General features: G+C 33.4%; 3 protein-coding genes across 5 annotated transcripts; 1 reads left to right on the forward strand and 2 right to left on the reverse strand.

Annotated features, from left to right (window-relative positions):
• The first annotated feature begins 10397 nt into the window (after positions 1-10397).
• LOC132600716 (uncharacterized) lies at positions 10398-13773 on the forward strand. 2 transcript variants are annotated; one of them, XM_060314050.1, is made up of 2 exons: positions 10398-10554; positions 12638-13773. In XM_060314050.1, the coding sequence occupies exon 2, from the start codon at positions 12704-12706 to the stop codon at positions 13313-13315; it is 612 nt and encodes a 203-aa protein (XP_060170033.1). In that variant the 5' UTR covers positions 10398-10554; positions 12638-12703; the 3' UTR covers positions 13316-13773. The 2 variants fall into 2 exon arrangements, with proteins under 2 accessions (XP_060170033.1, XP_060170034.1); XM_060314051.1 differs by having other exon boundaries at positions 10424-10533.
• Positions 13774-14419: 646 nt separating this feature from the next.
• LOC132600714 (glucan endo-1,3-beta-glucosidase 11-like) lies at positions 14420-18955 on the reverse strand. 2 transcript variants are annotated; one of them, XM_060314046.1, is made up of 3 exons: positions 18866-18955; positions 15574-16592; positions 14420-14682 (listed from the first exon to the last, which is right to left on the reverse strand). In XM_060314046.1, the coding sequence occupies exons 1-3, from the start codon at positions 18912-18914 to the stop codon at positions 14602-14604; spliced, it is 1149 nt and encodes a 382-aa protein (XP_060170029.1). In that variant the 5' UTR covers positions 18915-18955; the 3' UTR covers positions 14420-14601. The 2 variants fall into 2 exon arrangements, with proteins under 2 accessions (XP_060170029.1, XP_060170030.1); XM_060314047.1 differs by lacking the exon at positions 18866-18955 and adding an exon at positions 17228-17389.
• A 1030-nt stretch (positions 18956-19985) lies between these two features.
• LOC132600715 (uncharacterized) lies at positions 19986-26217 on the reverse strand. Its single transcript, XM_060314049.1, has 3 exons — positions 25903-26217; positions 21554-21881; positions 19986-20429 (listed from the first exon to the last, which is right to left on the reverse strand). Exons 1-3 carry the CDS (start codon positions 26051-26053, stop codon positions 20234-20236), a joined length of 675 nt encoding a protein of 224 aa, XP_060170032.1. The 5' UTR covers positions 26054-26217; the 3' UTR covers positions 19986-20233.
• Positions 26218-27475: the final 1258 nt, after the last annotated feature.

Genomic DNA, 27475 nt, shown 5'->3' on the forward strand with positions numbered 1-27475 from the left:
GAGTGTGTGTGTGTGTGTGCGTGAAATTTGGGTGTGCTGAGCTGGGGTCTTCACCCTTTTTCAACAAATGTTCTCAAATTAAGTTAATTCTTTAACCTTCAAAATGACTCCTTTTTTAATCTTTTTTTAGTTTCTAAAGTTTTTTTTTTCTTAAATATTTTAAGCATATGAGCCCGTTTGGATTGGCTTATTAGTTGCTAATAACCTGTTTTCAGTTTTCTTGAGTATTTAGCTGGCTAGCTTAAAGTCATTTTGTGCTTACAATAAGCTTAAAAAAATAATTGGGCTCATTCAACTTAGCTTATCTAAAGTAGCGCAAAAAAATAAATTGAGCTACCCAACTTATTTTTTTTAAGCTTATAAGCTGCTTAAAATAACTCATCCAAACAGGCTTATACTTTTGGTCCTCTTGCTTAACAAGTCCAAATAGGTGAAGTCAAATATCTCCATAATAGTCTTATTTCGTGGAACTTTTTCTTCTCTATTATGATGATAAATAATTAAATAGTATTAAATATTTATAACAGTGTGTGATATATAAATTTTATTTAATTAATAAAAAAAAATCTTAATAAAAAAAGACATGAATAATAATGAAAATGGTTCTATAAAATTTTGCATAAGCAAAAGAAAACAGACAAATTGGAGTGTGTGTGTTTGTGTGTGCTGAGCTGTGATCTTCACCTTTTTTCAACAAAGGTCATTCAATTTTAAATAATTTTTTTAAAAAAAAAAAAACTTCAAAAAGAAGTCTTTTTCCTCTCCTTTTCTTAAGTAGTTTCTATTCTTAAAAAAAAAAAAAAAAAACAACAACAACAACACTTTTTCTAAAAACTTTAAGTCTATACGTACTTTTGGTCCTCTTGTTTAGCAAAGTCCAAATAAGTATAGCAAACATCTATTTATACTTTTATAGTGACAAACGGTTATATATTCATAACAGTACTTAATGTTTAGATCTTATATGTTTATTATTGATAAATTACTCGGAAAAGGTTGATTTGCGTAAATATCCTCTTTTTAAGTTATTATTTAGATTTCATTTCTATTTTTAAAAATTATTCATATGTAGCCTTTGAAAATGATAACACATTGATCTAAAAGGTTCATAAATTGCAATAGAATAAAACATATGGAAATTTTTCCAAAAGATGATAGAAGTTCATGATCGAATATACGGTGGAATGTTAAAAAATATCACGTAGGATATAAAAAAGCCCCAATTTCATCTTTTGATATTTCCCGATTTAAGTTACAAGAGTTTTTGACGTTTCAAATTCCTTATTCAAACTTATAAAATTTATTAAAGATGTGTCTCCAAGTAATTAATAGATTATTTTACTATTATTCTAAAATAAGAAGTGCATAGATATTTGAGTAGGCTTATTGTAGAGACGGAATTTTATAAAGAACGAGCCGTTATAAACTTATATGATGTTGTTATAAAAAGATAAAATATAATATAAAAATAAACTTCTAGGATTGGATCCAATTAATTGTAGAAGTAATTTTAGTCAAGTTAATCTTGAATTAGAATTTTGACCAAAAAAAAAAATCTTGAATTAGAATATCATGTAATCTGGTAAGGAAGCTAATGTAACCCCAATTTATTGCTGATAACTACAAATTAATGTCAGTAGTTATAACATTAAATCAGTGATGGAAAAAAGAATAACTTGAATTTTCCTCTTTTGTTTTTAGTACTCTTTCCCATTTATTTCATTTTGCCATTTGCTGTTATTACTAGTAGTAATGCGTTACTTGTACGCAATGGATTAGAGTAAATGATGTGTAAATTTCATTTGGCTAAAGAAAAGATTCTAAAAAGTGTGATGCTAAGAGGACAATTTTAGCAAGTTGGAGGTTATAAAAAAACATTTTAGAGGAAAAACCAAAGAGAATTGGTTAATTGTGTATTAAGTCCCGTGGAACTTCAAGAAAATCTTATTTACCCCACTCCACCAACTAGAGAATAACCGCATACGTATATATACAGTTTGAATAGAAAAAAATGTTCCGACGAAAATCCCTTATGTTATTTCACCCACGAAGAGAAGGTGGTGCTTGTAATTGCACGAGATGACTTAACTAATAAAGACCGGGGGAGATAGCAATTTTTACGACAACTAATAAAGACGGGGCGGAAGGGATAGCACTATCATTATTTTTCTTTTCAATTACTTATTTTGTATTTGATTTCTTAATGACTACCTTAACAATTCACAACTAAGAGCGATAATGATATCTTTATTAGTTCTCTCAATATATGTCTCTCTTTTCTCAAATAATAATAGATACTAAAAATGATATATTATCTAGTCCTTTACTAATAACTTCTCAAAGTGTGTGTGGTGTCAATTCTAACCTACAATGATAGGTTTAGAGAAATTTTAATCGTTTTATCTTCAAATTTACATAAGAGACACATATTATTCTCGTGTTACTTTGATCTACAATTAAAATGTTATATGGAATAGACATGTTAATAATTTCACCTTATTGCTTAAATGCGTACTTTAGTTTAAATTTCAATAATCTCATCTTTAGTAAATAAGATAGCATTGATTGTTCATCTCATGATTTTTGGGTGATTTTTGCCGTTTATAAATAAGGTATTCTTAGCCTTATAATATTATCTAATACTGCTCTTTTGATTCTATTTTATGTTATAACAAACTTTAAATTTTAAAATATGTAAACCACTACTTTTATGTTTGCGAAACTTTAGAGAATGAAAAAGGTAAAAGTTAATTTATACGAAAATAAATTTCAAAATTTAGTCAAACAATCAAATGATGATGGATTGAACACCATTATTATATGAAAGAATGTGATGTTTGTTTCATCAACTATATTTCAACTTTCAGCCTATGAATCATTATTAGCTTATCGGTCAAAACTATAATAAAAATTAATCAGAGTAAAAGACAAAACTGTAAATAGTGAAAAGTGAAAAGTCTTTATCTTTTATCCTAAAAGATAGTTGTATTATTGTTAATCCATGATTACATCATCCGAAATTGCCCTATAGCTAGTAGAGGCGGTCATGATTTGATTTAAGTCAGTTTTTCTCTAACGAAAATTAAATAAATTAAATTGATTTTTCTATCCTGGAACTAAATGAAATTGATTAAATCAATTTTTTATTGGTATCTTATCTATTATGTTGATTTTTTGGTTGTTTATTTTATTTTTTGTCGTATTTTTTCAAAATGTGACATGCATTGCTGGTTAATCCATGATTACATTATCCAAAATTGCCCTCTAGCTAGTAGGGGTGGTCATGGTTTGATTTAAGTCAGTTTTTCTCTAATGAAAATTAAATAAATTGAATTGATTTTTCTATCTTGGAACTAAATGAAATTGATTAAATCGATTTGTTATTGGTATCTTGTCTATTATGTTGATTTTTTGGTTGTTTATTTTATTTTTCGTTGTATTTTTTCAAAATGTGACATGCATTGCCAAAATTATATTTTAGTGATTACATCCCAACATAACATTACCAAAGACTATTCTCTTTAAGAAAAATTGTCATTCACCAAAATGTCTTGACGATTTTGTGAATTTTCCAGACATGCTGCTGAAATTTCCAAAAATATTAAGGATGATATTATAGTTTTTTAAGAATCTTTGAATTGAAAAGGCATGAGTTGTTGATCGATCATAGATATATTAATTGTCCGCTCTCAGATTGGAAAGTCATGGTAGGAAAGGGCAGTTGCACATTCTAAAAACCAATGTTTTTTCAGATCAACGAGACTGACGGAAAGAGAAAAAATCGTCCATTCTTGATTCTCCAGTCGTTGGTTCCACAAGAATCCCGAGTTAGAATAGGATCCTAACTCAGCACTTTTTGCATGCGATTTTGAGAAAAGTTTCTCTTTAGAAAGCATAATAATATAAAAGTTGTAAGTTATGTTAGGGGAAGTTATTGTTTATCGTTAGTGTTATGTTAGAATTAATCGGATTAATTAAGCTCAGATCAATTTACACAAGAAAAATCACTTAATTGTTTAATTATCTTACGACTAATCATAATCGGTACTATCAAATAAAATACACTCTTATTATCATAATCTTATGAATTTAAATTTAATAGTAATAATAACGGTAATAATATAATACGAAATTATAAATAAACAAAGAGCAAAGAAACTTTTTCTGCTCCTTTTTGCATGATCCATGTTAAAAGGCATACTTTTAGAACTAAAAAAGATTCAGAAAAAGTTAGAGAAAAGATTGTTGAACGACAGAGTATGTTTGTAAAAATGTATTCTTTTTGATGACTTAAAAAAAAGGAGAAGAGACTGCATGAAGTAGCTGCAGAAAGTGACTTTTATATTCTATGGTTAAACTAAAAGAATCCACTAATAGCTTAGAATGCACCGCAACTTGTCAGATTTATCAAATTTAACCCTCCTTTATTACTTTTTTATGTCAGCTTGCCTTTTTCTTTTTCATAATATACAGTAATACTAATCTCTCATGAGTCAAAAGCTTTTGAGTTTCATTTTTATATATAATTTTTTAAATACAGTGTAACAAACTTGTGGGAGAGCAATACAAGCATCGTGCAGTTAGGCGAAGCAACCTGAATGTTGTAACCTAAAGTATCACTAGCTTGGACTCTGATCAAAACAGCATGCGGCAAGTGAATTCGGTGTGAAACAACAAGAATCACCTTGGAAGGCTAAATATTTCTGGCAACTGCTGGCCAAGTAGAATCGTGAGGGAAGGGGGGAAGAACCCGTCGGATTGAAAATAGAATATCAAATAGTAAGCTCCCAAGCAGTGAAAGGGGCCCAAGCTCTGACAGCGTGCCTGTTCAAGAATTAGTTGATGATTCATCCAATACCATATTATAAGTATATTTCTAAAAAGTGTTTGTAAAAAAATTATTTTATGACATTTATAATTAGCTCAATTAAATGTATAATCCTTCATAATTAAGACAGCCTTCATATTTATAATCAGAGGCATAAATTTCAATTGTATAATAATTTTTCTTTGTATTATTTCTTCCGAAGAGAAATTAATTAATACTAAGCCAACAGTGTTAAGGACCAATAACAAAGTCCAAAGCAAGCCAAAATAAGTACCTTATGTTAATGACTAGTAGTATAAAATTTTATCATAAGATGTATTGCTCTAGAAGGTTAATTAGGAAATAAAAACCTTAATATTAAAATGTACATTATTGATGACACTCTTAAAATACAACCACACAATATAACTCCAAAAAAGAAAAAGGAATAAATCAGAATGGAAAGCTTTGCATGAATCCATGTGAATGCATAATGAGAAGTTGAGGACTCCAATGGATGTTTCCACCCTTTTTTTGGTCATTGGGATGTGCTGTCAATGGCATAAAATAACTTTATTAAGACACCATTGTGTACTGATGAATATGTTTATATAAAATCAATAAATATTATGATTATATTATAATTAATTAATATATATTCACATCGTAATTTATCACTCAACCCTAGTATATTAGAGCCCGTTTGGATTGACTTATAAGTTGGTCAAACCAGTTTATAAGTTATTTTTAACTTATTTGAGTGTTTGACAAAATAGAAAACAACTTAAATTAAGTTAAAAAGTGCTTAAAATAAGCCAAAACGGTCAACCACAACTTATTTTTTTGGGCTTAAAAGCCATTTTAGTTTGACCAATAACTTTACCTTTTTATCCCTTATATTTTTTGTTAATTCCAATATTACCATTACTTCTAAAAACTCTTTAAATACTTTTATCCATTTATTTATAAAATAACTTTCAGCACTTATGCTTAAAAGTCACTTTTTTTTAGCTAATTCAAACGGGCTCAAAATCTTTTGGGTTCTTTAAGCTCTATTTGTTTAGAAAATAGAGACGATAACATAGACTTTTTCCAATTTCAATAGCATACCCACTTCCACTCTCCGCAAGCTTGCTTCTTCTTCGAAATCTCAAATGATTTGAATTGGTTGGATTAGCATTAAAAAAAAATCATCTTTTAGAGAAAGATTAACTGTTTTTGAACAAACATATTAGAAGAGATCTTTATATATTAATGGAGGTTAGCAAGAAATAATTTTCTACCAGATGTGAATGGGAGGGAAGAAATGGGGAAATTTCAGAAAAGGACAAAAATACCCTTATATTGATATTTGCTGGCCTTAAATAGTAAGGGTACTTAGGGAAACAAAAACTGAGTGCATTGCTAATCTATAACCTTCATGTTCATAGTTAATTAATATATATTAACACCTTAATTTATCACCAGTTCTGTTTTAGAAATGCGATTATAAATTGTATTTTAGAAATTCGATTTAAGTGAATGCTATTTTTTTTGAACCGTTTGCTGCCTCAGTTAACTTAGAAGACATATAAATCGCATTTCACATATGATTCTTTTTATATTTTTTAAATTCTCACAACAAATGCACAACATTAAATTTACCAGCAAAACTTGCAACATTAGTTTGCTTCAAAAAAATTAGAGATTAAAGCTCAGGTTTGCACATAGATTTTGCGAAATTAGTTATTTGTGTTATTAGTTTATTACATATGACCTTAGTTTCAAATGGAGTTTTAATTAGTTCAAATTTATATAGTATTAAACCCAAATATCGTTTGGAGGGTGAGAAACGACCACGATAACTTAATTATTGAAATTGGGCAATTCACACGTTTTTTTTAATATTTAATTCGCACGCCCCTATATTTAGGTGGTCTTTAATTTTTGCTCTTCGGCACTTTAGGTAGTGAAAAAGTGATAAAAAATATTCTTGATATTCTGAGTTCGAACCCTAGCAAAGTAAAAAAAAAAAAAAAACTACTATAAACAATTTTGCAAGGCAAAATTTGTCCTACTTAATTATGCCGGAAAAGGCATAGTTTCTACTATAAACTTATGTCTGATAACTTAATTTCTACATAACTATGCCGAACAAGGCATAATTTCTACATAACTTTGTCCGAATAAGCATAGTTTATATAAAACCTTGCCTTGTGATTTTTTTTTATTCTGCTAGGGTTCGAACCCAGAATCTCTAGTTTCGTAGACCAGCGAATAAGAATACTATGACACACAAATTTTCATTAAATGAAAAGTAGAAGCAAAAATTAAAGACCACCCCAAATAAGGGCATCATATGGACTGGTCTGGTCTTTAATTTTTGCCCCTCAAATCGCTGGTCTTTAATTTTTTCCTTTCGCTTAGAATACCTTGAGGTTCTGGTTCGAACCCCGGCTCAGGCATAAAAACAAATCGCAAGGTAAGGCTTTTGAAAAAGTCTGCCTTATGTGACATAGGTTGCCTTAAGACATAACTAAAGTTCTGCCGGATCTAGCAGAGGTTGCCTTATAAGACAGACTTTTAGCTATGCCAAGGCAACCTATGTTGCATAAGACAGACTTTTCCCAAAGCCTTGCCTTGTGATTTTTATTTTTTTTTGTCTGAGCGGGAGTTCGAACTCAGAATCTCAGGGTATTTTCGGCTACTTTTTTAGCTGAAGGGAAAAAATTAAAGACCACCCAAAAAGAAGGACAATCCGCGCAAAAAAATGTGAAAAATTGAACTATTGAACTTCTATTGGGCTTTATATACCAAAAGGAGAGATGAATAATATAAGTATTTTAGACAAATATTTATTTAAGTAATTGCTTCTCATTTGATGTGATACTTCTAGTTTCTTAATGTCAATCAACATCTAATGTTGACGATAGTATATCATTTTCAACTTCTTTTTATGTATTATTAAAAAAATGAAAGAGAAGATCAATAAATTATGAACTGTGGGGCTTCATATGAATATTGTTCATGGGTCGATTTTAATTGTGGAGCTCAATTAATGTGCCAATAAGGGGGTAGCCATAATACCGATCCAATCGAAAATTTCGATTTATCCTATCTGTTTGTGATTTATAGTTAATTTTTAAACACCTGATGTTCCTTTCAACAATCGGTTTTAATGATAGGATTTTTTAGTGCCAGCATTGAAAATTTGACTTCATTAAGGAAATAGTGTAAAATAATTGCATCGTCAAAGCAAAATTCTAGTGGATCGCCAGAATTTTTTATTTGATATTTGGAGAGACTTGAACAAGTTATGGTGCTAAAATCCTGATGAGTTGCTAGGATTTCAGTCACAAGACTTGCTTTAACAATACGTTATGGTAATCGTCAGGATTTGTGTCCAAAATCACAACGAAACGTCAGGATCTTTTCGGCATTTATGGCTAAAAATCCTGCGATTCGTCACCATAACTTGCTATATGAAAAGTTTCATCAACACATTTTTTTGCTTCAAATTGTTCTAAATCAACTCCAAGTTAGTATACTGCCTTGTAATACCAGTCCCAACAATTTTCAATTATTAGATTCAATTAAAGTATTCAAAACTCAATAGGCTCACCATGTCTTCTTCTATAAACAAGCTCAATACTCAACATTGGTGTCGCTCAAGTTTATTCAATTAAAAAAAAACAAAATAATCACATATATGCGATTAGTCTTCAACTTTTTTACTACAAAGATGATGACGAAGAAGAAGAAGGATGATGAGAAATTCTTGGCAAAAATTATATTTGCACAACTTGTCTTAACGGGGTCAAAATTAAACGTCAATCTTTCAAAAGCAAAAGATTATACTCAATGACCTTGAAAATTGATTGGTCTTGAACTTTTGATCCTCGCTTGTCCCATATTCAAACCTTCAAGGTCAAAACTCAAAAGTTGTTGAACTTAAAATTTTGCCACAGAACAAACAGTGAAAATTCAAGGCCATTTTTGTAAATCACCCATTCAAAAAGGCCACCCCACGTAAGTTCTTACTTTCTTAAAGAAATTTCTACATTATATAACCGTTAATCAAAATAATAGCCAACAAATGTATTTTTTTTATATATAAAGATTATTATGACAAAAAATATACATATTTTATACATGATAGTGCATTTTTTTTTATATTTAGCTAGCGAGTATAATTATTTTTGGCCGCCCTCCCAACTCTCTTATTCTTACCAGATTTAGCCCAATTTGTATGTATTCTGACAAAAATTATTTTAGGCCTGCTCAAGACCTATTTTTCTCTTACCCAGTCCCTTTTCTCTCTCATGTACACTCACCTCTTTCCTTTTTCTTTCTCTCTCATTTTGTTCTCCAACAAATCTACTTCAAAAATGTTAAATTTCAACCACAAGCTCCAAATAATATTAGGATTCCCTACTCTTTTTAATCTGAATTTTTTTTTTCTTTAAAGCAAATCAACAGTTATTGTAATGGCCCAAGTGACCCACATTTTATATGTGATAATACATATATAAATTGTACATCCTAAAGAGAACTGGAAAAAGAGTATCTAAATTAATAAAAATAAAAATAAAGTTCTAATAAAATCTTCAGATTGTTGTCCTTTTTTCTTCGTTCCTGATTTCATTTTTTCCTCTCGTTTCAATTCATTCATTTGAATTATTTTGATGTAATGATAGACGGATTGCGGTTTTGTAACGTAAATTTGTATAACAAGTGTATCTACATTGTATAATAGGGTATAACGACATTTCATACATTGTTATACAACTTAGATACATTTTTTATACATGGTTATACATAATATATCCATTATTTAGAGCATATGTATATAATGTATTTTTTTTAAAAATGATAAAGTTGCATGTATATATAATGTATATTTAATGTAATATAGTGTATAAGGATGTATATGTAATAGATAATGGTGTATATACACTTTTATACACCATTTTATACAGATTTTAAAAATAAAAAAGAGAAAAATGAAAAGGGTTCTATGATAGCTCGAGGAAGAAGGTTAAAAAAATAACATTAAAATATATTTGGCTTCATAAAATTCAATGTAAACATATGTTGGCTATTTCAGATGTAAAAATTTATTGGGTTATGCTCATTGTAAACTATTTGCTTAGGCAGCATTAATATTTTTTTGCACGGATTATCCTTCAAAGGCGCTTGTCTTTAATTTTTGCCCTTCACGTAAAAAGTAGCCAAAAATACCCCCAGATTTTGGGTTCGAACCCCCGCTCAGTAAAATAAAAAACAATTTCAAGGCAAGGTTTTGCGAAAATTCTGCCATATAAGGCATAATTTGCCTTTATTTTTTTTTATTATTTCTTTTTTTTTACTCTGCTTGAATTCTACAAAAGTTGGGCCTTGCCCGAATAGACTTAATTTTATTACGAAATTCTGCCTTGCGATTTTTTTTTACTGAGCCGAAATTCGAGCCTAAAATCTCAGAGTATTTTAGGCTAAGATAAAAAATTAAAGACCAGCAATTTGAGGGACAAAAATTAAACACCGCCCCGAATAACGGTAATCGTGCAAATTGCCCCAGTATAAATGGGTAAAGTATAGCCTTTTTTTTTTTTTTTTTAATATGGGCTGTGGGCTCCTCTTTCATCTAATTAAAATTGGGCTCTCTAGCCCAATTGTTTATCCACAGCCCAAAGTTCCCTTTAGCTCTTTGGAGTTCACATCTGAGTCTGCTCGTCCGTCGTACTCAGGTACTCGTCCGTCGTACTCAGGTAAGCTTCACTGTTTTTTTTTTTTTTCAAAATAAATGAATTGTTTCTCTTGATCGATCCACCTCTTCTCTTCGTTACTCACAGAATTAAAATTTAATTTATGCATATATATGGACTATGAATAGTGTAAGGATCTGTAGTTTTTTTTTTTTGGATATGGATGATGATTAACAAAATAATGAGCTTGACTAAGCCTTACTCTTGTGGAGTGAATACTGAAAAGACTATCAGATAATGCCCAAACGAAAAGAAACTTATTGTTTCCTCTCAACAATCAAAAAGACCAAAAAAAAAAAAAAAAAAAAAAAAACTTACTGTATTGTTTTCCTCTCAGGATTAATGAAGCAGACCAAATTTTACATTTTTTGCTGTTCATTAGACAATTGGTAATATATGTCCCGAGTAGGAAATGAAGAGGAGACACTATGTTGCTCACTCGGAATCTCCAAAAATATTGCCGCACCCGTGTCGGATACTCCAGAAATGCATTACTTTTGGAGGATCCGACACGCACCCGTCGACATTTAAACTCCGAGCAACATAGCTTGCAGAAATGTAGGTTAAGACTGCATATAATAGACCCTTCTGGTTCGGCCCTTCTCCAGATCCTACGCATAGCGGAAGCTTAGTGCACCGAATAGGAAGTCTGGAATTAAGCAAATGTTGTACTCCCTTTGTCCCAATTTTTATGTGGTATTCCTCGGATTTCGAGAGTGAAACTTCTTGATTTTGAGAGTGAATTCGGACACAGAAACTTTAAGTTCTTTGGAAACAAAATTTATATATTTGGAAACTACGTAAAAGATGTTACTATATATATCACAATAATTAATAACTCATATTTAAAAGGCATATAAAAATCGCTTTCAAACCTATCAAATAAAAAGTCGATTTCAGAGAAACATTTGTTTGGCTTTCGAATTTTCGAAAGGTGCCACATAAATTGGGACGGAGAGATTAGTTTTTAAGAGAGTTTTTCGGAAACTTATTCTATATGATCTTCTCAATGTTTGGGTGTGATTCTGGTGGTGAATTGGTATGTATGTACACTGTATAGTGGTGTATATGCCTTGTTATTATTGTAAGAAGCTGTAGAGTTGTGCATAACATATACAGTTATGCACTTGTTAACTTGCTTCTCATTCATGTCTAAAACTTTTGGTCTGTCACCTATAAATGCTTTAGAGTTGTGCATGAATATACACTCCTTCCGTCCCAATTTATGTAGCACTATTTTCTTTTTAGTCAGTCCCAAAAAAAAATGACAACTCACCCGCAAGGGTGGCTCAGTTGGTTGAGCATGAGGCTTTGGCTCAGTTGGTTGAGCATGAGGCTTTCATAATGGAGGTCTCAAGTTCGAAACCCCCTGCCTACGACAGCAGGGGATTTTCCTTCTGGGTCGAGCTCGTCGCACCTGCACCTGGCTTGCCTAGTGCGGGTTACCTCTCCTGTGTGGTTTGCGAACTATTGCACAGGAGCTGGGTTTACCCTGTGCGCACCCGAAGGGTAGCGGCTGCGGGTTCCCATGTCATCAAAAAAAAAAAAAATGACAACTCCCAAAAAATAATGACAACTTTCTATATTTAGTAACATTTTAACATTAAACTTCTCATTTTACCTTTAATGAGGTAATTTATAGCGACACAAATATGTATGGCTTGTTTTAGACCACAAATTTCAAAAGTATTTATTCCATTCTTAAACTCTGTGCCAAGTCAAACACCTTCAAAAAATTGAGACGGAGGAGGGAGTACAATTTTTCTACTTACGAGAATCCTTCTAGCTCGTTTAAAAGCATTGAAGAGAGAGATAGGATATTTTAAAGGTAGTTGTTGAGGAAACATTTGATTCCTAACTACGAGTCCGCTTTGAAGCTAACCAAATGCCTATCTGCTGCTAGTTCTGTTCCACTATCTACTGTTACTGCTCGTTTTGCCGGTGTGACAGTCTGAATAGTACACTTGCTTCTCATTCACACCTGAAACTTTTTGTTTCTGTTTGATCCCAGGTGCTGTCACTACATTATTTGAAAATGGAATTAGAGTTTCCATATGACCTTACCGTTGCGTTTTGGTTTTTGCAGGTTGTTGATTGACCTTTTAAAGGGATCAGTAGTTGGTTACTTTTCCCTGCGCAGTAGAATTCAGAAATGAGTTTGATTTCACGACTGAGGCATCATGTGCCTGGTGTACTCTTGAGACAATCTGTTCAATCCAATGTGGCTGACTTCTATTTTGTTACCTCAACTGTTTTTACTCGACACTTTTCTCAGCAAGTAGAGATTAGCCAGAGAAAGCTTCCAGCTGATTATGATCCTGCTACTTTTGATCCTACCGAGCATCGTAGTCCTCCATCAGAACGGGTATGGGGCCTCGTAGATGAAGTTTCGGGACTTACCCTTGTCGAAGTCTCCGAACTGTCTTCCATTATTATGAAGAGGATGGGCATGACAGAGCGACCAACGGTTGGAGTTATGAATCCCGGGGCTGCAGGATTGGCAACTATGAAGGGATCCGAAGCAGCTAAGGAGGAAAAGAAACCGGAGAAAACTGTTTTTGAACTTAAGCTCGAGTCATATGAGTCAGCTCAAAAGATAAAGATAATCAAGGAGGTCCGGGGTTTTACTGAGTTGGGACTCAAGGAAGCAAAGGAGTTAGTCGAGAAGACGCCTGCTGTTTTCAAGAAGGGAGTATCGAAGGAAGAAGGAGAACAAATAATTGACAAGATGAAAGCTCTTGGAGCAAAAGTTGCTATGGAATGATAAATATTTGGTTTGTTATCAGGTTCTGGGTCATGCTATGTTGCCTGGGTCCTTTCACCAGCGGCCTGAACCTCAAGATGACGAAGACTCGCCCTCTTCGAGTGGATGAAGATCGAAGATCCGGGCAAGATATGCACTTCTTCAGGAACGAAAAAAAATAAAAAATCGATCGACTTTGATTTGGTATTTTGGCCTAAATTCCTTGACTCGTGGATACTCAGTCAAATCCTCTTTTTTGATAACTGAATGCGTTTCTATAGTTCCATATTTAATATTGCCTGTGTTTTTTGAAACTAAAATATGCTTCGTTAGGCTATGCAGTTTTGTAGTCTACTTCTGTTTCGATATGTTGTTTGCAGAATTCTATATATAGGCTTGACATTATTCCTTATGTAGAACTCTTGATTAGTAGTTAATAGAAAGACTGAATAATACTGAATTAGATCATTTGCATGACAGATATTATCTTTTATGGTTAGTCTTGTAAACTGCATTTTGGGTTTGTATTTTGTTGTGTCCAACTAAGAGTACTGTTAATTCTACCGAAAACGAACAGGACAGATGAGTGACGATTGGCTGAGGAGCCCTTAGGCCTAAGGGAATCGATTGTTCCTGGGTACAAACAGGCCGGTACGATTCGGCATGGTACGACGAAGCCTGTGGGGTGACACATGGTTGTATTGACCAGCTCTGAGCTGGAGATTGACGATTGACTGAGCGTGCTTTGGCAGCTCGTGGTGGAGTATTCTATGATGGATTTGCTCTATCCACGAGGTGATAGTTCTAGTAATTTTATATCAACATCTAACGTTGACCAATTGAGCTACTAGATTCCTACCAGTTAGTTAGAATAATTTCTTGTCTAGCCGTAATAGTTTGTCGCTGTTGCCAGTGCATAACGAGTGCTTAATCAGCGTGTCCATTGGTTGTAAGTAGATTATATAGTGATCATCATTAATTATACACTTTATATAGGCTAAAGTTTTCTTTTTGATAATTGAATATTGGCTAAAGTCGGTAAAAAGTAAAATTAGGATTATTTTTATTGTGGGTTTTACTAAGCAAATGCGTAGTGTAAAAGTCCCAATAATTTTTGTGTTCATATACACTGCTTAATGGCTATAATCAATTATTATTAATCAACAGGTGCTACTGAAGAATGTCAAATTGAATAAACTGCAACTATTTTATACAACTTAAGGACATCAATTTCTTCCAATGTTTAAAAATAACAACAGAGAATATGTGGATCCATTCTCAAATATAATTATCTTGAAATTATAATTCTATGAAAGAACCAGAATTGTAGCACATGCCGCAATAATGAACGATTGAGAAATCCAAAACCGCCCTCGTAGTACAAAATCCTGAGAAGAATAGAAACAAATAAGTACATAATAATAGAGGAAAACAAACAACAATTAATAAATACTCCACTAATAGTATAATAAACATTTAAAAAAAAAAAAAAAAATCTGGGGTTTTGTAGGATCGGGTCTTTTTTTTTTTTTTTTTTAAAGTAGGGTTGGCATTTCATTAGTTAGATTAAAAAATCGGTTAAAATGTGGGATGGTCTGATGTGACAATTCAAACTATCAAAAAAAAGTATTCAAGTCCATCGAAAAGTTATATTTCTGGCCATTTCAACTTTTGTGTTACCACAATGAGAGTCTTGTGTTTTTTTATCAGACAAAGCAAAGTTGTATGACTTGGTGAAAAAATGTTATAGTTTAGTATCCATTCATAAAATTAATTACCCCTAAATTTCAAGAGTATTTCGAGTTTTCGGATTTTGCACTACAATTAAAGATTTAGGATTTGAGCCTTGAGATTGAAGAAATTCATGGTTTCCCCATTACTAGACCCCATCGGATCAAAGGCAGATTGAGCTCATATACTATGGGTTCAAGCTGAAGCAGTACTTCTGAACTTATAATTTCAAGGGCAGCCCGGTGCACTAAGCTCTCGCTATGCGCGGGGTCCCAAGGCTAGACCACATGGGTCTATTGTACGCAGCCTTACCCTACATTCTTACAAGAAGCTGTTTTTACGGCTCGAACCCGTGACCTCCTGGTCACATGGCAGCAACTTTACCAGTTTCAAGAGTATAATAATTTCAATTTTATGAACCTTATAAAAAATTGAAGATTCAGTTAAAATTTTGGATTTGTCTCTAATTTGGATTAGTCAGGTCAGTGGTTTAGAATACCGTATACCTAAAGCAAAATAATAATAATAATAATTATTTGAAGACATACCTTTGAGGATGGAGAAGAAGATACAAGTCCTTTAAATCCAATATCATAAGCTATACTTCCATCAGCTTTGAACAATCCAAAGTTTCTCTCTGAGGTTGGTCCAGGTTTCAAATTTTCATTAAACAATGCAAAGACATAAGCTTTGGCCTTCGTTTTTGGCTTATAAGGGGTACCTTTCTTCTTCATCAACCTTTTATGCAAATTAAAGTTGTAAGTTCTGGCGTTTTCAGGGGTCGCACCTGCTTCATTGTCATCCCCTTTGGATGCCCAACCGGTCTCCGATACGATAACCTGCATTTTCTTGTACCCTAATTTCTCTAAAGCTATATATGTTGCATCAACCATGGCATCAAACATGTTGTCATAGTGCAACTTAGTCTTAGGATCAACAATCCCTTTATTTTTTTTGAATAGTGCATAGTTGATATCAATTGTAGGCTCAAATTTATAGGCCAAGAATGGATATGCATTTATGTAAAAAGGTGAGCCAACTCTGTTGAAAAACTGCAATAGTGGTCCCAAATATGGCATCAAACTCGGTTTAAAGGCGCCATCTGAAGGCGGATAAGTGCTGTTAAAAACTGCCTCAGAGTGTGGAGTCGAGACCTCAATCGTATCGGTTAAGCCCAACTTCCTCAACGCGCGGTACACACTTTTAACCGCGGGCACTAATGCTTCCGCAATTGCTGTATCGCCACCTAGTATCTCATTTCCAACCGCGATACCTCGGATTGAGGTACCAGGGAGGAACGGTTGTAGGTTAACTTGTATCCATTCGAGAGCTATAGATCCGTTTTTGCTAACGTCTATTAGTAGTTCATTGGGAAGACAAACTGAGATTTCGATCCCAGAACCACTGAAGGCTTTCAGAACTCTTTGATCCGCATCGTAGATTCTGATGTTCTTGATCTTGTTTTTCTTGAGAAGTATTAAGACATTTTCAGGTGTTGGAATATTGTCTGATATTTTTCCATAGTTTATTCCATATGTGCCTTTCATTCCATGTACTGCTATTATACCTGCCCAACAACAACAAGAAAGATATTTAAGCTTCAAAACATATGGCCATTTGTATATCTTTGTCGTTAGCAAATCGTCTCGTATTTGTTGTTGATCTCAACGAAGCTGCAAGTTGAAGTATAACATTGGGAAAAGTTGGACCTTTTCTTCATAGTATTCTGACATGTGGAATCCATCCGATCTACACTGGAACTCCGTTAAAGTCAAAGGAAAATAGGAGACGATTTGCTGACGGTAAGAGTGTCAATGACCCAAAAGTATAACCGATGATAAAATTTAAAATATCGTATAGTGATTAAGTTGATGTTTTATGAAGATAAAATCTAGAAACTCAATTAATGTCTCATCATAAACTGGAATATGTATGAAATTCAACTAGTTTGACTCCCAATATATAGATTAAGAAAACCACAATCATTTTTGCAACACGTACTATATATTGTGTTTAATTTACATTTCTTGATGCATGATATATCATCAAGAGACTGATCAAGGAAAACTTTCAAATAATCAAGAATGATAATTAGACTATTAACAAACATCTAATAATGAACTAAAAACATACAAGGACCTAGCAAAAATAGAAAAACATCTTAATTAAAATAAAGTCCATGACAAATTCAAGGGCACCTACCATTTAAGAGAAGAATGAACCATAGAAAGATGAAGGATGAATTGGCCTTAATCTTGAGAGGATTAATAAATGACAAATGGCTAATATTAATTTCTCATTTGCTAGGTTTGTAATATTATAAGTAACATAGAAATAGCTCATATACAAAACCAAACAAAGATTCCAAACCTTAGTTTAAAGATGAGGGCACGAGCAAGGCAAGTTATGGTTTCTTTGGAATATAAAAAATAAACATGTTTGGTTCTTCTAAGGTATTAGAATTTATTCCTACCTTTTGCACTCAGCCTTTCCTTATACCTGGGGTGGACCCTTTTCATTATCAAAGCATAACAAAGCTTTTTGCTTCTATAAGATAGGCATTTCGATAGTTTCATCGGGTACTTGCTATACCTTTCACTATTATAAATATTGGGTAATTCGGTCCATCAATAAGTATGCTCTTGAAATTAGATTAACTCGTTCTTGTCTCCGAAGATTAACCTATTTTAAAGCGGTATAGTGATTAGCCTATCCCGCATTTGTCGAACTTTTGTTTACTCATTGTTAGTTTCTACCATAGTGGAGGTTACTGTGAGGAGATCCTTATGCCAATGAAGATTACTTCCAATGATTAAAAAATAAAAAATACAAAAAACATTGCTATATATATTTCCTACGCTCCAAATAGGCGGACAGTGGAAGGATCTATGTCCATCCCCAATTTCGTTTCAATCCTTTGACAGATGATAAAAATAACTTGACTTTGAACCCTGGTCCGAGTGAACTCCCATGACCTTTCATTCACTTTTTTTGTTTGTTGGTATAACCTTAATATTAGAAATCCACTAACCTGTTTAATCCAAATTCAGGTCGTGTAGGGTCTATTTAAGGGGAAAACACTTCCACAAATTGTTTGAACCTTATCTTATAAATGAAGCAATGGCTCAGTAAATAGTGCCTCTATTGACTATTTTCATTTGTATTCCTCTCCTTCATTATTATATTTTGTGGAGAAAGCATTATCAATCCCTCGTTTGCTCATCAGCTATAAGAATCAGGTTGTTTTTCGGTTCTGATAGAGGAAAAGAGAAGATATTCATAGTGCAACCGTATTTTAACTGCTAGATCAAAACATAAGTTCAACAAAAGAAATTTGGAAAACTGATAAATGAAGCAAATGCCATACATGAAATACATTGGTCACCTATGTTGCTCGGACTCTTAAAACTGTTGTCGCGTGTGTATCGGATCCTCTAAAAGTAGTGCATTTTTGGAAGATCCGACACAAGTGAGCATCATTTTCGGAGAGCCGAAGCAACCTAGTTGGTTACTACTTCTAGTGAAGATTGTTGAACAGAATGTCACAAACTTGAGCACTCATTAATTGCACGACTTGAACCAAAAAAAAGTGTGTTTGAACATTGCTTTTCTTGAAGTAAATATGCACTAAAATTCTAAGCTTCACAAAACAGACGTTTGATAATTAGGCTATTAACAAACATATCATCACGAGACTCAAGGAAACCTTCAAATAATCAAGAATGATAATTAGGCTATTAACAAACATCTAATTAAAGAACTAAAAACATTCAAGGACCTTGCTAAAGTAACAAAACATCTTAATTAAAATAAAATCCATGATAATCCAAGAGTACCTACCATTTAAGAGAAGAATGAACCACAGAAAGATGAAGGATGAATTGGCCATAATCTTGAGAGGATTAATAAATGACAAATGGCTAATATTAATTTCTCATTTGCTAGGCTTGTAAGTAACAAAGAAATAGCTCATATACAAAACCAAAGAAAGATTCCAAACCTTAGTTTAAAGATGAGGGCATGAACAAGGCAAGTTATGGTTTCTTTTCTTTGGAATATACCAAAAAAAACATGTTTGGCTCTTCTAAGGTATTAGAATTTATTCCTACCTTTTGCATTCAGCCTTTCCTTATACCTGGTGTGCGCCCTTTTCATGATCAAAGTTTAATAAAGCTTTTTGCTTCTACAAGATAGAGAATCTCTAGATTCTTTTTTTATTTTGATAATGGTAATGTTCGAGCAAGTTTGCACGCACCTCAGTTATTTTATGATGTACTTGCTACCTTTCACTATTATAGATACTGAGCAACTTGGTCCACCAGTAGATATGCTCTTGAAATTAGATTAACTCGTTCTTGTCTAGCAGTCTGGTGATTAGCCTATCCGCATTTCTCGACGGCTACATAAATTTATTGCCGGTTTTTATCAAGGTGGAGGTTGTTGTGAGGAGATCCTTGTGCCAATGAAGATTGCTTTCAATGATCGAAAAATTAAAAAAAAAAATACAAAGAAGTTAGCTATATTTTCAACCCTTTGGTAGATGAAAAGAAACCACTTAGCTTTGAACCATGGTCTGAGTAATCTCCTGTAAATTTTTACCTACTTTTTCTTTGGTATAACCATCCGATATTTTGACCCACTGGCCAGATTAATTCACACTCGCTCCGCATAGAGTTCATTTAAGGGGAAACCGGAAACACTTAACACTGCCATAAATTGTTTGAACCTCTTATAAATGCAGCAATGGCTCAGTAAATTGTGCCTCTATTGACTTATATATATTTTTATCAATCCTTCATTTGCTAATCAGCTATAAGAATTTGTTTGTTCTTCCATTCTGATAAAGGAAAAGGCGGTCACAAAGGAAAATATTCAAAGTGTGTCCCTATTTTAACTGCTTGATCAAAACATAAACTCAAAAAAAGAAATTTGGAAAACTAATAAAATGAAGCAAATGCCAAACATGAAACACACTGGATACTTATATTGGCGGATGCAACAACATTTACGGAAGGTCCGAGCAATATAGCTGGTTACTAATTCTAGTGAAAATTGTTGAACAGAATAGTCATAAACTTGAGCACTCATTAATACACAATTGGAACCAAAAAATAAAGTGCGTTTGTACATTGCTTTTCTTAAGGAAAATATGCACTGAAATTTTAAAGCTTCACAAAACAGATATGTTGGCTGAAGAATGATCCTCTCTTATAGCACAATGAGTTTTCTGTGCACATGACCTCCTACTTCGTGATCGTGATGGTGGAAAAGAAGGGTCAAAATACCAACCAAACTTAGCACTGAACCTACGAGGAGCTTGTCGTAGCGTTCCACCCAGTGAAACTTGAGTTGACTTGCACCGTAAAATGATAGAGCCACCAGCGAGGTCATCACAGTTATGGTGCTGCAAGTAAAGTATCAATTTCCATTAAGAATCCGGAAATTTTGGACAAATCAAAAGAAGTCCAGCACTGAGATGGTACTCTGCAAATCTAATGAGTTATATTGACATTTTGACAATGGAGCTACATAGAAAAAACTTGTCTCCTTAGAACAATTTAGATATCAAGAAATCCAACTAGTGTGGACGGACTTTCATTGTAAGAAAGTTCACCACTGCAGCCTGGAATGAAGTAATCCCATATCTAAATTTCTAACAGACGTACTACTAGAAAGTTTTACCAACTCTAGCAGCAGAATGGCCCAAAAGGATTTTTCGGTTGGATGAAGGATGAAGGAGAAAACTAAAATAATAGCACCCCCGTAAATCAAGAGAAGCACGGCTCCTCATGTATGAACAAAATCCATCACCACTTGTCACAGTCCATGACATCAAGTACTAGTCAATTATGTGCATTAAAATAAGTTTCTAGAGCGGAAACAATACTGACATAGGGACTACAGTAAAATACAAAAGCCACAAAAAATAAAATGGACAAGGTATCTCTAAAACTTTCTAATCTTATTTCAAGAAAGTAGATGGTCCACCCCAAAGATGCCCTTAAATTTCCTAAGTAGTTGGAGGTTTTTCCTTTTAATGAGTAAAGTGAAATATCTTCTCTAAGTTCTTGACCAAGGTAGAGCCCCACGATCGACCAAAACAAGGCTACCGCCATCTAAACCCACTACGTCCTTCATCCCCTAGTTCCATATCCTTTTCTCTAATAAGATCAAGTTGTTTTGCTTCTATTCCTTTTCTCAAGAGTAACCTACCTTTTTTTTTTTTTTTTTTTTTTTATAACCATAGAGTCCGGGCCAGTTCGCGCGCACCTCGATTAATTCCCTGAGATACCTGTCACCTCCCACCAACAACAGGTACTGCGTAACTCTGTCCGCCTAGGCCAGAACAAATGGAAAGAAATCACCTAGTGTTTTTGTCTCTGCTCGCATTTGAACCTGAAACCTCATGATTCTCAACCCACTTTATTGACCACCAGGTCTAATCCACCAAAAAAACACAATAGCAAAAGAAAAAGAGTATGCTATCACTTAAATACAAAGTAAAGTGAGATTTAGAAACAATACTACCTGAATAACAGAACTAAGATGGCAAGCACCATCATAGAGGATGAATTTCCAACAGCAAGAAACACAGGGAGAGTTGTTGCACAAGGCGACAAAGCAGGAACAAGGACGAGCCCTGCTACAGCCATTTTCTCCATCGGTTGATTGTGTGAGTGGCTGTGACCGCCCTTTCCACAAAGGAACAAAATGATATAACTACCACCAAGAACTATAAGCAAAAGGGACGCCAGTTTGTGCACTGTTTCCTCGCCAGCAATTGTGTTTGTTATGGTTATTGCTGTTATGCCGAGAATTGAAGTGGATATTACATGTAATACTGCTCCAAATGCAGCTGTGCACAAGAGCAGTCAGATTAGTATCACATGCATGAATCTAAGTTCAGGCACTTTTAACGAAAATCTTATTTTGATTTCTGATAATAATACTTTATTCATTTTTTGAAAAAACTTAATACATTGAGAATAAAGAAAGTGGTACCAACACAAGTTTCAGAAGTTACATATTTTCAAGAAAATATTTATAATTGAGAAAATTGTGTCCAAAGAAGACATTGCTTGAGTTCCAAAATACTAACCAGATCAAATAATCAAAGCTAGGACGAAAAGCTAAGAAGCATAGAACTCTTCAATCACTTCAATTTTTTTTTTGATAAAGTCATTACTTCATATCTGGAAATTACCATGTTCTTAACAAGTGTATCAGAGGCATTTCCTCTGTGAAATAACAACTTACAAAGAAATAATGGTGGATGGGTGTTATGATGTTAACATTTATTGGGAAACCAAGTATTAAAGTGTAACGGACGAAAAATGATATGGAACTTCCGGACAGCCATCACCATCTCTCAATCCACTTCACTTCATTCAACTAGACCTCACCTCGTTACCTTGGAACTCTTCAACCTTTTCATAAGGTCTTTGGCTTTCTGATCATTCTTAAAATGATCACACACCGGCTGTAGTATCTTAATGATTGCTTTTAGTATCAAATGTTTTAGTATTAGAGAAAAATGCACTTTGAGCTTCAAATAAAAGAAGACAAGGATCTAACAATATGCTCACACTTGAACCTAGACTTATGTACAACAACAACAACAACAAGCCCAGTATAATCCCACCATGTGGGGTCTGGAAACCTAGACTTATGTGTAATTAATAAACTATATTAGCATATGACTTTTGAAGGAAACTAATGACTACCTGAAAGCACAAAGGATGGAAATGTTGTATAATACTTCAGAAGCATTAGATTTTAGCAGTTGAGTCATGCATGTTTCTCTGAGGTGCAAGTGATGCTTAGAAAGTACTTCATAAAATTAGGTACTGACATTGCTATGAGTAGCTGAACCAAAAGCTTATGACAATTCATACTCTAGGGGAATGTAAATGAATAATTGCAGTTGTAGCAGAATTTGTGAGAGAAAATGACAAAAATGGCCCCTTATGTTTGAGGGTAGGTTCAAAATAGTCCCTTAAATATGCACTGAACAGTTTTGGTCCATACTTCTTTATAACAATGGTATCCGAGTCGGCTTGCATACATCTCTACTAATGCACCGAGGTATACCTGTTACCTTCCACCAGCACAGGTAGGGGTTAGTCTATCCACCAAGGCTTAGAAGTATGTTAAAAATCACATAATGGTATTTTGACCCTGTTGGGATTTGCACTCTAATCTCCCATGATTTTTACCCACTTTAGCCGCACCCTTGAATGCTACTGGAAAGTGCATATTTCAAAAGCACACGAGAAAAGAAGATCTGTTCTCCATTACTAAACCTTATTTTAAATCTGCTCAAATGAGTCAAATCATTAATTTTTGCTACTCCCTCCATTCCAAAATAAGTGTCCTTTTAGGCTTTTTATTTTATTCCAAAATAAGTGCACTTTAGGATTTCAAGAAGAAATTAATTCTATTCTTCCAAACTTACCCTTATTTTTTATCAAGAATCATTAAATAACTTTTCTTTTTCTAAGCATTAATTAGGGGTAAGTTGGTAAAAACACTCCTAATTTTCTAGGAGTGAGCAATTTCTTAAGGGGAGTGCATGAGCTAAAAGAGACACTTATTTTGGAATGGAGGGAGTACAATTTAAGAGAGAACCTCAAAGCTGCATTATACGGAACAAATACTAACAACAAATCCAAAAATTCAGCTCTATTGGTATTGATGATGGTGTAGCCCAATGGACAAATCAGTGAGGTCTGTTCGGCCAAAGCGGACAATAAGTGTTATGGGCTTAGGCAGTGACAGTAATCATCAGAAGACAATAATCAAAGCAGCTAACACAGCTTATCCATATAAAAGGCCCAGCTGCAAAGTCCTCTAGCTAGATTACAGAAAAGTTCTAAGTTTTCATGGAAGCAAGTGCAAATTGCTGTAAGATGATCTCAAGTGTATCTAAATTTTGTGCTTATACGATCTTAGAAACAAACCCCCACAAACAAAAGAAATAAAGCAAGCAATAGAACACCCATTACGACATCAAGATTCAAGAATCCATCAAAATCAAAACTTTATCCATTCCTCCTTCATTTTCCCACCCACCTAATTCCAAGTACCCAAATCACACTATCTGTGCACAGAACTTAAACTCATATAATGCTGTACAGCTGTAAAATGATCTCAGTTGTATCTACATTTTATGCTTATACGATCGTATAAACAAATCCCAGGAAAGAAAGAAATTAACCAAGCACATAGTTACCCGGTATTTGTACTGGTGGGAGATGGCAGAATTACTCGAGGTAGGCACAAATTGAGGCAAACACCACAGTTATTAAAAAACAAAACAAAAAAAGAAACTAAGCAAGCAATATAACACCCATTGCAACATCAAGATTTAAGAATCCATCAATTTCACCCATCAAAATCAAAACTTTATCAATTCCTTCTTCATTTCCTCACCAAATTTCAAGTACCAAATCACATATCTTCAAGATCTACATCAAAATCGTACAGAAAAATGTAAAAAGTAAACGACAAAGTAAGAGAGTAGGTAGGTACTAACTGGCAAGAAGGGTAAGAGAGAGAGAGAGTAGTTTGCCATTTATGTTTCAAAATGCCACTATGATGCTCAGACAAATTCCCAAAAAAGAAACTACGCAAGCACAGAGTTACTCGATATTTGTGCTGGTGGGGGGTTAGCAGAATTAGTCGAGGTGTTCGCAAGCAAAACAAAAGAAAAAAAAAAGGGAGAAACTAAGCAAGCAATAGAACACCCATTACAACATCAAAATTCAAGAACCACCAAATTCACCCATTGCACATCTAGATTTAAGAATCCATCAAAATCAAAACTTTATCATTTTCCAATTCATTTCCCAACCTAATTCCAAGCACCTAAATCACATATCTTCAAGATCTACAACAAAATCATATACAAATATAAAAAAGTAAAGGAAGTAAGAGAGTAGGTACTAACTGACAAGAAGGGTACGAAAATGAGTTCATTTCTGAGCACGACCAACAATGGAAAAAGGCAACCAATGTGTTGGAATAAAAGAATGTAAGAGTGATACTGTAGCTATTCCTCCAATTGTAGAAAGATTTTCTGCTCTGAACCCATTTTCCATTTCGCAAATTCAAGAACACCCAACTTTAAATCTTGGATTATTTTTGAAGATTTCAGAATTTTCACAAAGTGAGGTTGTTCTACATTTCTGTGTTGAAGCATTTCTTTATTTTCTTTTCCCATGATAATTCAAGTAGAGTGCTTTAGGGAGGAAAATCAAGGGTTTTTTGTTTTTGAGTTAATGGTAAAAAACACACCTAAACTAGGACGGAGGTTGCAGAATCGGTCGAGGTGCAAGCAAGCTGAGCTGGGCTAGACCCCTCATCACCACCCACCCCCACCACCCCACCCCACACCACCCACCCCTCCACCACCTCCACCCCCACACCACCCACCCCTCCACCCCACCCACCACGTACTTATTTTTTAAATTTCCTATATTATCCTTTACCTTAGTTTTATTAATATATATAAACTAGTTTGTAATTAAGGGTTAAGGGTATTTTAGTAAACTTACATGTTATTATACAATATCATAAAGTCAAACCAAACAATAAAAATATTATTAAATCACAACAAAACGATACAGTATATCCAAACATTGTACAATACAATACTATACATTACATACTGTACATTATGAAATCATGGGTAACAGCCATCTAAACAGAGTGTAAACAAACAATAGAACACCCATTACAACATCAAGATTCAAGAATCCATCAAATTCACCCATCAAAATCACAACTTTAACAATACCCAAATCACATATTTTCAAGATCTACAACAAAAAATCATATACAAAGGTAAAAAAGTAAAGAATTAGTTAGGTACTAACTGACAAGAAGGGTACGAGAAAGAGTCCATTTCTGAGCACGACCAACAATGGAAAAAGGCAACCAATGTGTTGGAATAAAAGAATGTAAGAGTGATACTGTAGCTATTCCTCCAATTGTGGAAAGATCTTCTGCTGTGAATCCACTTTCCATTTTGGGAATTCAAGAACACCCAACTTTAAATCTTGAATTATTTTGTAGATTTGAGAAATTTTTCATAAAGTGAAGTTGTTGTACATTTCTTTGTGTTGAAGCATTTCTTTTCTTGGAGGGCTTGTTTGGATGGTTGTTACTTGTTAATTATTGTATTATTGTATTTTTGTTGCGTATTTAGTTTAAATATAATGTTTGTCTCGAGTTTTACTTAAAGCCTTTCATTAACTTTTTTTTCTCTTTTATTTTGTCTTTGCTTATTAAGAGAATCTAATAATTTTATTTTATCATTTATCTTGTTTTTTAATAATAACTCTATCCATTTTCTACTTTCCTTGTACGTTTATCTTTTAAATTACTGATATGTGAGATTATGTTATGATGGAAAGTGATACAGTCTATTCAAATGTCAGACGTCATATTCATCAAAATTATTGTACTCTCAAATAATTTTTTACCCACTAAAATAACTCAATTCGATCCGAATTTTTTTTCCCAGCAAAAATAATACGGAATTATTTTTATTTTATTTTGCTGAAAAAATTATCCGTATTATTTTTGCTGGAAAAAAAAATTTCGGGTCGAGTTGAGTTATTTTAGTGGGTAAAAAATTATTTGAGGGTAAAATAATTTTGAAGGGCTGGGATGATGCCACGTGGCAGCAGTTAGACATAAGGGTATAATTGACCCCATAATATAACTGTAAGGGTATAATTGACCCTAAAGTATAACGAAGGGTATGAATAAACTATTTTTCAAAGTTCAAAGGTAATTTTGACTCTTTTCCGTAAAATATATTATACAATATAATATAGCACGATACATTATTAGACGAAAAACAATCAATGTGTAGGAATAAAAGAATGTAAGAGTAATGCAGTTGCAATTCTTCCGATTGTGGAAAGATCTGCTGCTGTGAACCCACTTTCCATTTCGAGAATTCAAGAACACCCAACACTAAATCTTGGATTATTTTGAAGATTTGAGGTAGTTCTACATTTCTTTGTGTTAAAGTAGAGTGCTTTAGGAGGAAGAGGAAAATAATGGGATTTTTCTTTTTGGATGAACTATTTTTTTTTCTCAGTCCAAAATGTGCAATTAGGTTCCTCTTCTTTTACAAAGTTTTGATTTAGTCCTTCTTTTATGTTTTCTTATTTTTTTTAGTTTTCCACTCGGCGTTTGGTATTTGTTTTGGGCCCGACGAGTAATCTAGATTTAAAAAAAATTATGTTAAGTTTTTTAGTTTATTTTTCACTTGTATCTGGTATTCTTTTTGACCTCTTTTGTGAGGTCAAGTGTTTCCTACTAAAAGTTAACTTCATTCTCAAGGTACGAATCTGAGACTTACATTTACACCCACATGAAATGTTTCAACACCCAACTTTAAATTCTGGATTAGTTGGAGATTTCAGAATTTTCACT

Source organism: Lycium barbarum, chromosome 6 (assembly GCF_019175385.1).
Source record: "Lycium barbarum isolate Lr01 chromosome 6, ASM1917538v2, whole genome shotgun sequence".
Lineage (NCBI taxonomy): Eukaryota > Viridiplantae > Streptophyta > Magnoliopsida > Solanales > Solanaceae > Lycium > Lycium barbarum.